Source organism: Manis pentadactyla, chromosome 5 (genome assembly GCF_030020395.1).
Source record: "Manis pentadactyla isolate mManPen7 chromosome 5, mManPen7.hap1, whole genome shotgun sequence".
In the NCBI taxonomy this organism is placed as follows: Eukaryota; Metazoa; Chordata; class Mammalia; order Pholidota; family Manidae; genus Manis; species Manis pentadactyla.
In genome coordinates this window covers 124,436,056-124,452,871 of record NC_080023.1, presented here as the reverse complement: position 1 = coordinate 124,452,871, position 16,816 = coordinate 124,436,056, and the positions used below count along the sequence as shown (strand labels likewise).

The window sequence follows — 16,816 nt, the reverse complement described above, 5'->3', positions numbered from 1 at the left end:
AAGGTACATGGCCCAGGATACCACTAACCTCTCCCTGGGGTAGAAAAGTTGACAGAACACTTGAAAGCCATCTAGAATGACTCCTCATTCATGACCTAGGATAGCTGTGGGATCATACATGAGAGGCAGACAGCAATAATTTCACTTGATATAGACATTCTTTTCTTATCTATATCATAGTTTTTATATGGCAGGCTCTATGCTAAGTACTTCACTGTGGTTTACCTCATTTCATAATTGGACAGCATATTTCTCCCTGATGGATATTTTTTCTCAGTGACTCCTGCTGGAAGATCACTAACTGAGAATGTGGGTGAGAAGGGGCTATAAGAGGTTTGAGAGATACATAAAGATATGATTGGGCAAAGGAAGAATGGGTCCAGAATAGAGTAGGGTGGGCAAAATTAAGTGTTCATTTCAGGGAAAGGATCATAAATTTAAGGTGAAAACAAATGATGCTTGAGATTTTTTTTCTTAACATTGGTCCATGATGAAGTGGAAGCATTAAAAAAGCAAGTTTTGTAGGGCACTTTCTATGGAGAGAGAGAAGAACTAAGAGTCTGTTAGAGGAGTGCTTGTCACTAGGGACCACGTGAGCTTGGCTAGTATAGAAGTGAAGCCAGGAGAGGTTCTGATGGATAGGAAGAAAGTAGAGGGAGGTTGAGGAAAGAGAGCTGGATGAGAAGGTGGCATTGGGAAAGTGATATCTTTGAAACCAGGATTTCAGAGGTGGTGCAGTTTCTAGTAGTGACAGGATCCAGGGCAAGTGGAAATACGTGTCTGAGAAGGACTGGAGGAAAAGGAAGGTCAATGGAGAAAAGGAGACCAACAACTAACAAGCTGGAGTATTGGATGGGTTACCCATGTGAATACTATAGTTCCAGTACAAGGAGGATGACAGGGGTTGGGAAAGGAGATGAGCAGCAGGTTGTAGATGAGGCAAGGTGAGGGGAGAAAGGGTCATAAATCCAGGCAGAGAGAATCTCAAATGATAAGTACTTTTTGGAGGTTGCGATGGGGCTAGGAGTAATGGTCTAGAACTAGCAAGATGGAGCATGGACACTACACCATCTTCCAGCCCTCTGATGTGCAAAATATGATTTAATAAAAATAAAGATAAAAACTCCCTCATTAACCATAGTGCAAAGAAAATGGTGTCCTCATAGGCCCACCTGATCAAACAAAACAAGGCGCTGAAGGTTCAAGAGGGTGAAGGAAGCAGTCCAAGAGGAGATGAAGGGTACAACGGAACGTGTTGACCAGGGACTCACATTTCCAAGAGTCATAGAGGAAGGGCTTGAGCTATAAGAATCTGGGAGAGTATTCATGATTCAGGAGGCCTAACCTTCAGCAATGCCTCAAGTAAACGGGAAGAGGCCATCCCAGCAGAGGGCAAGGAGTCTGTACTATTGCAGAGAGCCTGCCTGAATGGGGGGAGCCACTGATTGTTCTCTGGTGCTTGGGGCCATCCAAGCTTACTCATATCTCTCCATAAACTTCTAGAGTTAAAAACTAGGGTGCCTGCCTTGGTTTTTCTCCAGTAAACATGACTAGGCAGAGGAACTGACTCCACCAGGGAAATATTAGCTCATAGGTGGAGGCCCTGAGACAGCCAAGAAACTCTAAAATGAGCAGAAACCAGCTGAGAAAGAATGATTGAAAAGATGGACCACAAATATTAAGGGAAGAATTTTAATGAGCCAATGGGAAACATTTAGTATGAAAAATATTGTAGTTTAAATAAAGAACACAGTAAGTGAGATAAATTACAGAACAGATACACAGCTAAAACAAATGCATGAACTGGAAGATCAGCTCAGAGAAACTCCTCTACAAGCCAGTCAGAATGATAAAGAGAAATACTACTATATACCGATTAGAATGGCTAAAATAAAAAATAGTGATAATTCTGGATGCTGGGAAGGATGCTGGGAAACTGGATCACTTACATATCACCAATGGGAAGGTAGAATGATACAACCACTCTGGAAAATAATTTGGCAATTTCTTTTAAAAACCACACTAACAGTTACTGTATGACCTAACACTTACACTCTGGTATCCATCCCAGAGAAATGAAAACTCCTACTCAAAAACTGGCATTAATTAATATTCATAACAGCTTTATTCTTAGTAGCCCAAAACTGGAAATAACCCATATGTCCACCCAGGGGTGAACAGTTAAACAGTGGTGTACCATGTTTCATACTGGACAATACTACTTAGCAATAAGAATGAATGAATTACTGATGCATGCAACAGCCCAGACGGATGTTCAGGGCATTATGCTGAGTGAAATTAAAGCCAACTTAAAGGGTTACATAGAGCATGGTTCCACTTATATAAGATTCTACAAATGACAAAATTATAGAGATGGAGAATAGATAAGTGGACAATTGGGTTTGGGAAGGAGGAGTGGGGAGGGAATTCCTTTGTGGCAATAGCCTATATCAATATATTTTTTTAGAATAGCCAGGGAGAGGCTTTTATTGAGAGATACAGTGAGAGGACAGAGCTCCTGGCTCAGGCCAGGAGGGGACAAGAGAGCCCAGGGTGGTGCGTTGTTTAGGGGATTTATAGGCAGTTGAGGATTTTTAGGAACTGATGAAGGGCTTAGGGTATGGACTTATTAAAAGTGGTTTTAGGATGTTTGTTGTTGATGAGACATTAAGTCCCTTTTACAGCATTTAGTCAGGAAAAAGAGTGAAGCATGGATCTCCTACCTTGAGGTGTTGAGCATCAGATTCTGTGAAATTGATGAAGTTAGGAGAGAGTTAGGAACGCCCCCTGCCTCACTCAGAGGCCAGGGCGGCCTGAAGAAGCAGGCTGGAAGTCAGAGAGACAAAGAGAGACACTCCTCATGGATACCCAGTTGGGCTGTCGGGGTCTGATTCCAGTCACGGGGACCTTTGAGAAGCCGCTCAAGTGTAGCCTCAGCCTAAACTCTCACAGGTGCCCACGGCTTTCCTCAGTCCCTCGCATCCAAGGAGACTCCCTCTGAAAGGGAATCCCGGCCTCCACTCAGGTGACTTTCCTGGCTCCCAAGGGAGACGGGGGATCCACTGAGGGAGACACAGGGGAACCTGTCGCTCGAGACTTTGAGATCGGCAGACAGGCTAGTCCCATTTAAGTGGCTGATGAGCGCCCAATATTGTGCGCCATAGATGGCTTCCTTCTGTGAGGACAGTGAAAGAAAAAGGCAGGCTCAGTTGCTGACACTCACCTCCGAAGTTATGGACGAGCCCCCAAAAATGAGGCCGGGGTTCTTGTTTGTGGAGTCAAAGAATGAACTTAGCAAACACCTAAGGTAGGATAGCCAGAGTAGAGGCTTTTATTTAGAAATAAAGTGAGAGGAAAGAGCTCCTGGCTCACACCAGGAGAGAACAAGAGGGCCCCTCAATATTTTAACTGTGATAGTGCTTCTGGTACGCTATACATATGGTGAAATATAACAGGATTTTACACAAAGACATTTAAAAAATCTGTACATGCCAAAACTGGTGAAGTCTGAGTAAATTCTATAACCTAGTTAATTATGCCATTTTCCTGTTTTGCACTCTAATATGTAAGATGCCCCCATTGGAGGAAACTGGAAGATGAGTGCATGGAACCTCTGTGTACTATTTTTGCCACTTATTAGCCTATTATTTCAAAATAAAAAGCTTTTTAAATAAATGAGAGGAGAAAAAGTACAAAAAACCTAGCAAATAGGAGAGCTAGTGCCACCAACAGGGTAATAGGAAACATAGGAGAGAAAAAAATATAGGAGGAAACATTTGAAAGTATGAAGACAGGTGTTTTAGGATTAAAGAAAAAATGAAATCCCTCAGATAGGAAATGTTCATATATGGTAGTTTCCTCTTATCCACAAGGGATACATTCCAACACCCTCCAATGAAACTGTAGATCGTATCAAACCCTATATATACTGGTATTTTTTCATATATATTTATATGATAAAGTTTATAGATTAGGCACAGTAACAGATAAACAATAACTGATAATAGAACAATCATAACAATATTCTGTAACAAAATTATGTGATTGTGGTCTTTCTTTTTCAAAATATTGTCTTCACTCTTGTGGTGATGTAAGATGATAAAATGCCTACATGATGAGAGGAAGTGAGGTAAATGATGTAGGCATTGTGACATAGCGTTAGGCTACTACTGACCTTCTGACAACAGGTCAGGAGGAGGATCATCATCTTCCAGCCGGAGGTTGACTGCCGGTAACTGAAACCAGAGACATGGAACAGCAGATAAGGGAGGACTGCTATACTACAAATGAACTGATTCATACTCAAAAATAGACATAGTGACATTTAAGGACATTAGAGATTAGTCTCAGAAATAAGTCCAGAGGTTACAAAGAACAAGAATCTTCATAACACCTTGCTGCCTCTCCACAGCAATGATAGTGCAAGAGGAGGATATAACCCTCATGAGTATATATTCAATTACTTATACAAACTCAAAATACTAGGCAGCAGCTGACAGAACTTCAGAGAGAAAACAGCAACAGTTGTGTGAGACATCTTAACACCTTTTAAAAAATCAAGCGGACAAAAAGAAATATGGAAGCTCTGAATACAATTAACAATCTTAATGAGATGTATACTCAACAGGGAATGTATTTGAATGCAATGTTTCTGCCAAATGAAACATTTACCCCCCAAAAATATATTAGATGATTAAGGATCAATACGAACAGACTATGTTCCTGTCCATAATGCAACGACAATGAAATAATGATAATCACAAATGGATAACTGAAAAAATCACATACATTTGGAAAATAAGTACATAATACTAAGTAACCCTGGAGTTAAAACAAAATATGCTTCAGAAAGTTTTGATGTCTTTCAGAGAAACTTGACTGTTTAGTTTTCTTCATATACAGCTAGTGTTTTTCAAATTTATCCTTAGATGTTTTATGACTTTTGTCACTACTATGTATAGATCATTTTTTCCACTATGTTTTCTGGTTAGATATTCTTGGTGTACAGAAAGCTCTTCATTTTCATATATTATTTTGAATCTTGTATTTTACTGAACATTTTTCTAATTTTAATAGCAAATTATCTTGGCTTTTTTAGGTGATCACATGATCCCTCAAATAATGATAGTTTGCAGTCTTGCAAGAGTCACCCCCCTGTTTTCTATGTCTCTTTGTATCAGATACTACTTCTATTTTAAATGTTGGCTCATCCTTGTCTTATTCATGATTTGAATTGGAAGACTTCTAATGTCATTTCCTCCGTTTAATGTGCTGCTCTGTCACAATAAGGAAATCAGGAAAGAGTGCCATCCTCAACATATGGCTTCCTTCACTAAGAAGCTGGCTGCTGCATATCGCTCTGCCTGAATTCAGAGAAAAAGGAGAGCAGGATTTGGGAAGCACATACTCACTTCTTTTTACAGATGAGAGCGTGGAGTGGCAAACATCATCTCTACTCACATTACAATGGCCCAATATGAATCATTTAGCCATATGTAGCTGCAAGGGAAGCTGAGGATTAACCCTTTTCCTTGAAGAGCCTGTGCCCAGCAGAAGCGCTGATAGGAGAGAGAGAAATCAGTTATTGGAGGACAGCTAGCTACACATCATGTTCATAGACTTTGTTCCTTTAATTTGTTAATGTACTAAAAAGCATTAATATATTTTCTGGTGTTAAATCAATCTCACAGTCCTTGGATAAATCCCAGTTCATCATGAAGACTTTTTTACTGTATTGCTGGATTCTATTTTTGACTACTTTATTTAGTATTTTTACATCTGTGTACATTAAAAATATTTTGCTAATGCAGAAAGTAGCAAAAATTTACATTCATATGGTACTTTGCAGTTTTTAAAATCATTTCATGTATATTATCTCACTTGAGAATACATGACAATCAGAACTGACTGTAAAAAAAGTAGATAGTAAGTGTGTAAATAGAAAATATCTACAAATGAAACACTGCAGTCTTATTATTGCCTAAATTCTAAAGGTCCACCAGTGAGACTGAAGTAACCTGAAGGGACATTATCCCCCTCCAAGCTACACAGGGAGGAATAGGGCAGCCAGCTCTGTAAAATGTCTACCCCACAGCTGGTGTCTTAGACATTCTATTAATGCAATGTTTAAATAGACTGTTTTTGAATTTACAAGTCAGGAATTTCCTAGTCATTAAACATTCTCTGGGTTTCTGAACTTGTTTTGATTCCTTTCTTATCTGCATATACCAAATATGATAGTGGCAATTGAGCCCTCTCCTGGGAAAAGGAGGCTTTAAAAATACAGAGGACTCCTGCTCTTTGTCAGGCAGCCAGGTTGTATGTGTTCTGCTCACACATTGTTTCATAGGGCTGTGTACCAGAATACACAGTAATTACATAAAAGCAGTCACTCAGAATTATAAAGTGGCTTTGGGAGGAAAATAAATGGTAGGCTGACATAATTTTGCAAAAAGAGACACTCAATATTGTAGTGACTGAGTGGCACAGTAAACACAGAATTGCCCAAATAGCAGGGCCTTTCTGTGGATTTTACCCAAACAAAATAAGCTGCCTGTTACGTTCTCTTTCTTGAGTCTCAGAGCCTCTGATGTGTCATAGGTCAGATACTTAGGGCAGCATTTAACTCTGAGGAGATCACTCAGTTGGGCTTTCAGAGCCCTCTCCCCCTCCTTAACCCTGCTTCTCTCTCTGCTTAACATATACCCCCAAAAGCAAAAACACTACAGTATGCCTGGGGAAAATCTGATGGCTTCTCCCTGACACTGTAGCTGCACATTCCAAAGTGAAGCAAAGATGAGGGAATTATCTGCTTACTCACATTGGTGCATGTCTCCCATTTGAACATACTAGATCTGGTAGTACCTTTCTGCTCTGGATTTTGTGCTTGATCAGACTGATAAGATAATTCACCTAAGTCCACTTCACTCTTTGCCATTTTCGGAAACCCTGATTACCTAAATTCTTAATGACTATTTCTGTTGGAATAAATACATACCCTTTTTACCATGCACAAAAAATAGCCTAAATCCCAGAATCCCATTTATTTCTTGCCATCATCAGACGTGAAATTCACTATGAATATTAAATATGAATAAAGATGGGGTTCAGAGTAATAGAATTGCCCCACTGCCATTTTACCATTTGTCTTTCCAAACAGATGTCATGTATCATGTACCAGTGGTACAGACAGGACAAGTGGTGCAACTGAGCACTTAAGTTTAAAATAAATGCTTTAAAATAGTTCATTATACTTTGCCCCACAGGAAGAAAAAATGTTTTCTCAGGTCCCTGAAAATGGATGATGAGTAATTTTAAAACTCTGTGGATCTCCAAAATTTGGTTGCCTATTTTTAAAATGCTGTGCTGGGGTTTGAAACAAGCTGTCCTGTTCCAGAGCCCACCCAGCTCTTCACTGTTAAGTTCTATGGCCTTTTAAGTATAAGTAGACAATTGGAAAATTGTGGACATGAAAATCAGTGAAGGAAAATTTAGGCTTCTAGATAGTGAATATGTTCAAAGCTGTGCAACTAATACCACTTGCTACAGGGTCAGCAAAACGTAGGCCAACCTTGCAATAAAACAAAGTCCAAGAGTAGACCCAAATATATCTGAGAATTTAGGACAAAATAAACTGCATCCTATATGTCTCTTATCTGCCTAACACATTATAAGAGCTCAGTAAGTATTGTGTTATTAAATCATGCTCAGCTTGTTCAAGACTGAAATATAAAAAGTAATACTATAAGGCTCAAGAAGCAAATTTTGATGAGTATTGAAGAAGAGCTTTGTAAGCACGATATCAAAACTGGAAGCCATAAAGGAATAAATCAGTAAGATCTTATTACTAAAAAATTGTAAAATTTGTGTACATCTAAGCATCAAAGTCTCAAAAATAACCCCAAGATTCCATTTTCAAAAAAATTCTAATACTAGAGTCTTGAATAGATATGCTTTAAACATATGAATAAGAACAATAAATGAAAAAGTATGATTCTACCACTCCTTACATACCTATAAAATAGCCACAACACAGGGATGAGCCTCACTAGGCCAGATTAGTCCAGTACACAAAGAAGATTGTATTTTGATGGAGACAAAACCTGTTAGCAGCCTTAATCCCTCACAAAACCTCAGACCACATGCAGCCATTAGCCAAAGTAAACATGAAAATAAAAGGAACTTTGGAATTGTCAGTAAATTTTGCCAAGTTGAAATTCAAGCCTTCAGTTTCAGTAATTCGTAGAAAAATCAGTCAAGTCTAAACACTGTGTAGCTCTATAATTTTATAGTTGGGCCAATGGAAAGGTTTTAGGAATTTTAAAAAACATTATCAGTGATGTAGCACACACAGACACCTTTGTATTCAGTTAGCTTTTTGAAATACCATCAAGGAATTTAAGTTTGAAAACCTACATAGAGGTCAAGGTCAAGTGAAAGCCCTAAGTAGCTTCTCAGAGACTTGCAATGAATGCTCTGGGCAAATATAATCCAGTAGTTCGTCTAGCAGACTGACCTCAGCATGTAAATAAGGCCAGCTTTGGCTGCTACCGTAGTGCTTAATTTTGTCCTGAATCTATAATATCCTAATTGCAAATTTGCTGCCTTTAATTCCTAGTGACTCCAGGTAATGGGCTAGTCAGTGTGAAAGTGGGGCCCATGAAGAGCTTTGAGGGCATGAATTGGGTGACACCTGAGAACCTATCCCAGAGAAATTTATATTCTTGTTATGTGTCAGTCACAATGACATGTTGAGTCTGTTCATTTGGAGCAGCTCTGATAACCTTACTGAAGCCCCAGAGCTCATCACAGAGAGGCTGTGTCTCACATAGTCTCATGAAGAATAGTGTCAGTGACCCAGATAACCCAGACCCAAGAAAGTTGCCACTTCCGCATCCAGTAACAGAGGCATTGTGGTGGGAATATTTGAGAGCTGAGGTGAAACGGATCTGGAACTCTCTGTACAGCCTCCATCTTCCTTTGGTGTGAAGACACACAAGCTGTTAATGGTGAATTAGGTAAAATAAGCAGAAAATAGTTCTGGGACCAGGACTTTATGTTTGCAAATCATATTAGAGCTCATTAAGACACTCTACTTCGGGTTGCTTTGGGTACTCACTGCGGGAGGAATCATGGAGATCTGTAACTGAGGATTCCTAGTGTGTGTGTGGCTGGGGAGAGGGGCACAGGCAAGTGGCATACAATTGGGCAGTTTTAACCCTTTTGCCATGGGATACAAAGTGCCTTTTCCCCTCAGTGGGTTTTGTGAAATGCAACATAGAACTGTGCACCAGTCTAGTTGGGGAGGGTCCACCTTTACCACACCTTAGAGAGCTGGAGACTACACGGTCATGACCTCACTGGCACCAAAATAATGAATTCAATTTAAGTTCTTTTCTCATACACAAGACAGCAGCATCTCAAGGTAGCTGAAGAAAGAGAAAATTCGACTCAGTTTCTGGCTATCAGATCTTAGTATTAGACCCAGTTATTAGATCTGACATAGAATTGTCAAAAGCAGTGTCATTATTTGGTTGTATGTTACTTTGTCCAGACATTTCACTCTGACTTCCTCCGTCTCTCTCTCCCTCTCTCCTTGCCCCTTGCCCAACAGGTGTAGAAGACATCGTGGCAATAATGATTCCTGAGCCAAAAGGGAAGGAGATAGTAAGCCTGCTGGAAAGAAACATCACCGTGACGATGTACATCACTATCGGAACCCGGAACTTGCAGAAATACGTGAGCCGCACTTCGGTTGTGTTTGTCTCCATCTCCTTCATTGTCCTGATGATCATTTCCCTCGCATGGCTGGTCTTTTATTATATCCAGAGGTTTCGATATGCAAATGCCAGGGATAGGAATCAGGTGAGTAGCAAAAGTCCTTCAAAAAAACCTTATAGTTATTACAGAATACATATTATTGTATAAGCTTTGGAAATCACAGAAAATACCAAGACAAAAACAAAATTACCTGTTATACTCCCACTCAAGATAAACACTGTTAAAGTTTGCTGTATAGTTTTTCAGATCTTTTCCAAATGCACATAATTTGATGTTTTACTAGTATCTTCCTGTACAGTGGAGGTGCTTTGTCCCCTATTCCTATTGCTCATTTTTTGGACAATTTTCTATATTGGCACATAATAAAGGGAAAAGGGGAAGTGAGTGTAGATTATGCAAATAGTGGCAACATAATTTGGGAAAAGCCAAGATTTCCTCCTTGTGAATGGAAGAGGAAAAGGTAATTTAAAAATAAAGGCTGTTTTAAAAAGCAGTTAATTTTTACATATAATTTACATGCACAGTATAAAATATGAAACATATAAAATAGTATACAGTGAAAAGTAATTCCTTTCCCATGTCTGCCCCTCAGTTATCCAGTTCATCTCCCTGGAAATATCTTCTCTTCCAGGGCTTATTTTAAGAGCTTGCATACACACACATTTTTAAATAAATGATAGCAAACTTAACTGTGTACCCTTATTTCTCACTTCATCTTGAAGATTAATTCATAACACCCAGTCCAAGCTGTCTTTCTATTTCTAATGATTGTATAACATTTAATTTTCTGCATATGTCACATTTATTAAAACAGCTTCGATTAAGCAACATGTTTTCTCTTAAAAAAAGAAACATTTGCATATGACACTAAGCACGTTTGTGGGTATGTCACTAAGGTAAATTCTGAAAAGTTTACTGGAACAACGGCATTTATATTTTAAACTATGCTAGATACTGCCAAATTGCCTGCCAAAAAGGTTGAACCAATTTATGCATTAACCAACAGTACACTGATACTGTTTATACTAATGTAAATAACATTAGTATATTAGTATAATATTGCTTATACTGACATATATAGCAATATACTAAAAAAAATTATAGTGCTTCCCCATATCCTCAGAAAAAGATGTTACAGCTTTTTGTTCTGTGCAGTTTGATAAGTTAAAAATGGTATCATGTTTTTCTTACCACAAGTAATGTTGAACTTCTTTTCAAGTAAAATAGAAACAGTGAACTTTTTTCTATGAAGCATTTGATTACATTATTTAACCACTTTTTTTATTATTAAAGCATCACTGATATACAATCTCATGAAGGTTTCATGTGAACAACATTGTGGTTTTAACATTCACCTGTATTATCAGGTCCTAATCCCACCTGTTATAGTCACTGTCCATCAGGGTAGTCTTCTCTGTGCTGTACTGCCTTCCCCATGACCTACCTATATTGTGATTGTGAATTATAGTGTCCCTTAATCCTCTTCTCCCTCCCTCCCCACCTGCTCTGCCTCACCCCTCCCCTTTGGTAACCACTAGTCCTGTCTTGGAGTCTGTCAGTCTGCTGCTGTTTTGTTCCTTCAGTTTAGCTTTGTTGTTATACTCCACAAATGAGTGAAATCATTTGGTACTTGTCTTTCTCCACCTGGATTATTTCACTGAGCATAATACCCTCTAGATCCATACATGTTGTTGCAAATGGTAGGATTTCTTTTATTTTTATGGCTGAATAATATTCCATTGTGTAATGTACCATATCCTCTTTATCTATTCATCTACTGATAGATACAAAATTAATACACAGAAATCTGTTGCATTCATATATACTAATGAAGAACTAGTCAAAAGAGAAATCAGGAAAACAACTCCATTCACAATTGCATCAAAAAGAATAAAATACCTAGGAATTAACCTAACCAAGGAGGTGAAAGACCTATGCTCTGAAAACTACAAGACATTCATGAGAGAAATTAAAGAAGACACCAATAAATGGAAATACATCCCATGCTCATGAATAGGAAGAATTAATATTTAACTACTTTTCAATTGAGTTGTTGGTAATTTTCTTATTGATGTGTCTAAGTCAAGAAATTAAAGACTCTTTATTAGTCAAAGAAGTGAACCCTTTTTGTGATGTGAGATTCAATTTTTTCCTTCCAGCTTTTCATTGTCTTTGATTTATCGATGGTGCTTCTTGCCATGCAGAAATATCTTAGTTTTACATAAATGAATTTATCCATCTTTTTGTATAACTCCTGAGTTTTGTGCAGTAAGATCTTCTATAGCCCAGGACTATAGAATACATACCCTCATGTTTTTATCCACTACTTTTTTATTTCATTTGTGTAATTAAATATTTAATCAACAGAGAACTTATTTCAGTATAAAGAATCAAGTAGAAAGCAAATATTGTTTTCAGATGGCCTACCAGCTTTTGTAACTCATATTTATTGAATAGTTCATCTTCTCCCCCATCATATTCAGTATTCCCATTTAGCATATATTAAATACACATGTGTATTTGGTTCAGTTTCTGTACTTTCTAAACTCTACCATAATCTACCCCATTCATGCTCCAGTACCATGACTATTTCGAGTACATCAGCACTATGTACTTGACCTCATATCTGTTCATGCTAATCTTCCTTAATTGCCCTATCTTCACTTTTATTCATGTCTATCTTTATATAAGTTTAGAATCGCTTTTACCTAGTTTTTTAAATTTATAGAGTAACTTAGAAGGAATTTACAAACTTCTGATGTTGAATCTTCTTATCCAAGAATAGTATCTACTATCCCTTAATTCAGCCATTCTTTTCATCCCCTAGTAGCATGTTTAAGTATTCTTATCTAATCTTGCACATTCTTTTTACACTTATTCCTAAATATTTAATCATTGTATTGCTATTATAAATGTGAAATTTCCTTTTTCATAAAGGAAGGCTTTTGATTTTTGTATGTTTATTTTGTACATTTTTACAATTTATATATTTTATAGTATATATCATTTTGTAATATATATATTTTGATGAATAATTATAATTTTGTAACAATTATAAGATGCCTTATTACCTTAATAATAACAGTAATATTATACAATATTTACTATATATAGACATGTCCTAAGAGCTGCATGTATATTTATATACTTAATCATCTCAGCAACCCTATAGTAGGGTTCTACTGTCACCATTTTACAGAGGAGGAAACTGAGTGGCTACATAATTTGGCCAATGTCACACAGCTAATTCCTAATAGAGCCAGTAATTGAATCAGGAGCTGGGCTTCAGAGTCCATGCTCTTTGCCACCAGCTTGTAGTATTTATGATTGTTTATGTTAGTTTATCATGATTAGTTAATAATATGCACAGTTAGTGATAATTTAGTTCTTTCGAATTTTAAACCTCCTACTTTTTTCTGATATTAAATTGGCTTGCTTCTCCAGAATCAACCAAAGTAATAGTGATAGTAGTGAATATATTCCTCTTCATTTAGTATTCAATGAGAACATCCTGAATTTAATGGAATTTTTTTTATCATTTCTCCATTTTATTATTTACCCATGCAATCTTCTTGGTTGAGATATATATTTTATCATGTTATGTAAATGTCAGGTTAGTCTTATTATATTCAGAGTTTTTGAGTAAGGGATGAGTATTTCATTTTTGCAAACACCTTTTCAATAGATAGGGTCTGAGTTTTCTCTTTTGATCTATTAATAGGAGTGGGTTATATTAATGGATTTTGCAGTATCAAACCATCCTGAATTTCCAGTACATACTATTCCTCTAACATGCCCTAGATTTTACTTGTTCATATTTTGTTTAGTATATTATTTATTTTTTACCTTAATATTCATATGTGAAATTTGTCCATAGTTGACATTTTTGTCATGTGCAGGTGACAGTGATACTGGCTTTATAATAAATTTACAAGTTTTCCTCTATTTTCTGTAGTCCAGAGCTGCAGTTTCCAAGATGGTAGTTGCTAGCCATGTGTGACTATTTAAATTTGAATTAATAAAATAAAATTTAAAATTCTGTTCCTCAGTCACACCAGCCGCATTTCAAATGTCCTGTATAAGCACTGCCATATGGTAGCCATTTCCATCATGATGGAAAGTCCTTTCGGACAACCCAGCTGGAGAGCAGTTTAAATAGCACTGGAATTAGCTGATTCTTAAAGTTTTAATAGAAATTTTCTGTAAACAGGTAAGGTCTGAGTTGTTTGTTTTAGAAGGATGGCTCTATTTAATTTATAGCAATTGGTCTGTTTAAATTTTCTATAACTTCTGTAATAATTTAAAAAATATTATTACTGCCTTTTCTAATTCTCAAAATGACACATGCTCATTGTATCATTATAATAAATTTTGGCAATCATAAAAAAATACTAAAGAGAAGACAAATCACCCATTACTCCACTAAATTGTTAACAATTGTGGACATCACCTTTCACTAAATATATACACAGCAAATTTTCATTGTATGCATGTCTCTGTATGCATGAAACAGGCACACACACATATAAGTTTTGTGTTCTATATTTTATTAATTGGTGAGCATTTCCCCTGTCATTAAATAATCTTTGAAGCATGATTTTTAGTGGCTACATAGTAATCAAGTCCCAACTCTTACCAAATGTGGGCACATTATATAATCTGTGCTCTAGAACTCAAAATTGAAAGAGAATATACCTCCTTCTTATGGTTATAGTAAGGATTAAATGGGTTAATGTGTATTATTTTTTAAGCTTCTAAACATACTTATCCCTTTTTAAGCTCTTAGTGAATAATATCCATTATTACTATCATATAGATTCCTTGATGACTACTTAAAAATCCAACTTTGCCACTTTATTAAATATTCTGGAATTTAAGTGGACATTTACTACCAACTTGACACAAGGCAGTGAAAATAGATATAGAGCTAATCTGTTCAGTTCCACTGGTTCCTAAGGGTTACATACGAAGAAACTATGCATCTATTCTATACCTTGTTCATCCAGTGATAAATAGAAGTGGTATCCTTATATTTTTGAGTCTTTAGATAATCTAAACAATCTTCAGTCAGTTGAGGCAAGGATGACGTTTTAAGCTTGAATTAGTTGAGCAATTATTTCAATTGCCAATTTGTTTTGTACAGGTAGATATAGCATCCATGTCTCTCTGGGCATATGCATACTCTGTGATGTATGTAAAAAGCAAATGGCAGTGGATGGAATGGAAGTGGTTCATGAAGTTAAGTTTTTACTCCACTCCCATTTTATTAACTTTCCTTGAATTACAGGATTTTCCCCTCAGGGTCACTCATGAATAGGATTGTGTTAAAAGTTAGCACTATTTCCTGATCAAAAAATAGACACTCTACTTTAGCCCTTTGATCAGTCGTAAAAGAACATATAATTTCCCTTAGAAAAAGATTTTTCTTTTAATGGCAGTGCTCCATTCCACTCAGCAGACAGTCATAGCCAAGCACACTGGAGCTATTGTAAGCCTCAGGTAAGCTTAAGTCATTCATTTGTATTAAAGTACTATTGGTCCTTCAGAAACAGTGACTCTCGGGCTAGATGTAGGCTCACAACCTGAGATGGAGTATCAAAGGTGTCAATGTTACACTGGTGACATATTCAACCATTCTGGTGTGGGATAAAGAAACTGACTTTGAATTAGCCGGATGGGCACCTCAGTCTCTCCTTGGCTTTGTGCAGATCACAATTGAAGGAGAGTCATCATCACCTTACACGATCACTAGCCCTTTCGTGTCATACTGTTCCATTGGAAAGAAGATCTTTTCAAGGCAGTTTCCCGTGGAGTAAGCTTTGCTAGACATTCTCTACATTAGCAACCTCAGGGCAAGGTCTTTTAGATGGTGACAAGGACAAGGGTGCAACTGAAAGGGGAGATTCGGCTGCCATGCCATGTTTCCTACAGCAGTTATCCGAGGTGAGGAGCAAGGTAACAGCTACAGACACCAGCTCTACAGTTAGACAGGTCTGGATTCAGGTCTTTGCCCTGGCAGTTCCTAGTGGGTGACTTGGCACAGGTTTATGACCTTTCGATGCCTGTACTCCCTCACTTGTAAAGTGAGAATGACCCCATGTCAGCCCCATAGGCTTGATGTGAGGATCAAATGACAAAATAGGCATGATCTATTATTACTGAGTTGTTAACTGGATCACCTTTAATGCATAGAGCAATTCTTAAAAAATTGTATCCCCCCACCCCACCCAAGACTTAATAGCTCAATTCTTACATAATTAACATAGAATTAGGTCTAGATGTGGGCTTTTTAGCTCAGGCGACACAGTTTCAAATGATATTGTCTTCATCTTTTCTCCAGGGCTATGGGTAAAGGCACTATAAATAGACTACAAAATAAGAATCTGGTTTTCTTGGAGAGAAACTTCCCATGCAGCAGTGTTTTTTAATTAACAATAATAGTATATGCATGAAGTAAAAAAAACAACAAAAAGGCAGAGTAGGAGGGTTTGCATTTAAAGTATTTTCTTCCCATCTCAAACTCCTTTTGTCAACCTTCCTTCTTTCCAGCTGCCTCCAGAGGCAGCAACTCTTACACTTCCCTTTCTGTGCTTCCAGAAGCTTCTGTGGCTGTATGTAAGAAAAGTTATTTTCTACATTTGTTACACAGGCAAGAACTCTGCGTTCACAGGACTTGTATTGCAGTGGCATTAACAGGCAGTGCCCATGAGAACAGGAGCACATGTGGAGGGCTAGCACAGTAGGTGACAGGCCGTGGGTTTGGCCTAGAGTGAGTGAAGTGGAAGAGCATGGAAGGAATCTGATTAGGACAATACTTTAAAATCCTGTGGGTTCTAAATGCAGAACATAAAGCAAATATCTTCATTTATTCCTGTTGTATCAGCCTAATGATTAATACGCGCCCCCTCCAGTTCACTCAGAAGGGTTAGCTTGGATAATAAATCATATGGTTACCACATGTGTAAAAGGATAAAAAAGTCAAGGATGCAGTTAGGTCATTTCTCACAGCATTAACTGAAGTGGGAAAGACAGAAGA

The 16,816-nt window shown here is 37.4% G+C and overlaps 1 protein-coding gene across 1 annotated transcript in view; it reads left to right on the top strand.

Moving 5' to 3' along the window:
* The window catches only part of RNF150 (ring finger protein 150), a 289,515-nt gene that overhangs the window by 160,812 nt on the left and 111,887 nt on the right, over positions 1–16,816 (top strand). Inside the window, exon 2 of the mRNA XM_036931488.2 lies at positions 9,614–9,864. Within this exon, the coding sequence (XP_036787383.2) occupies positions 9,614–9,864 (251 nt within the window). The remainder of the gene's footprint in view (positions 1–9,613; positions 9,865–16,816) is intronic.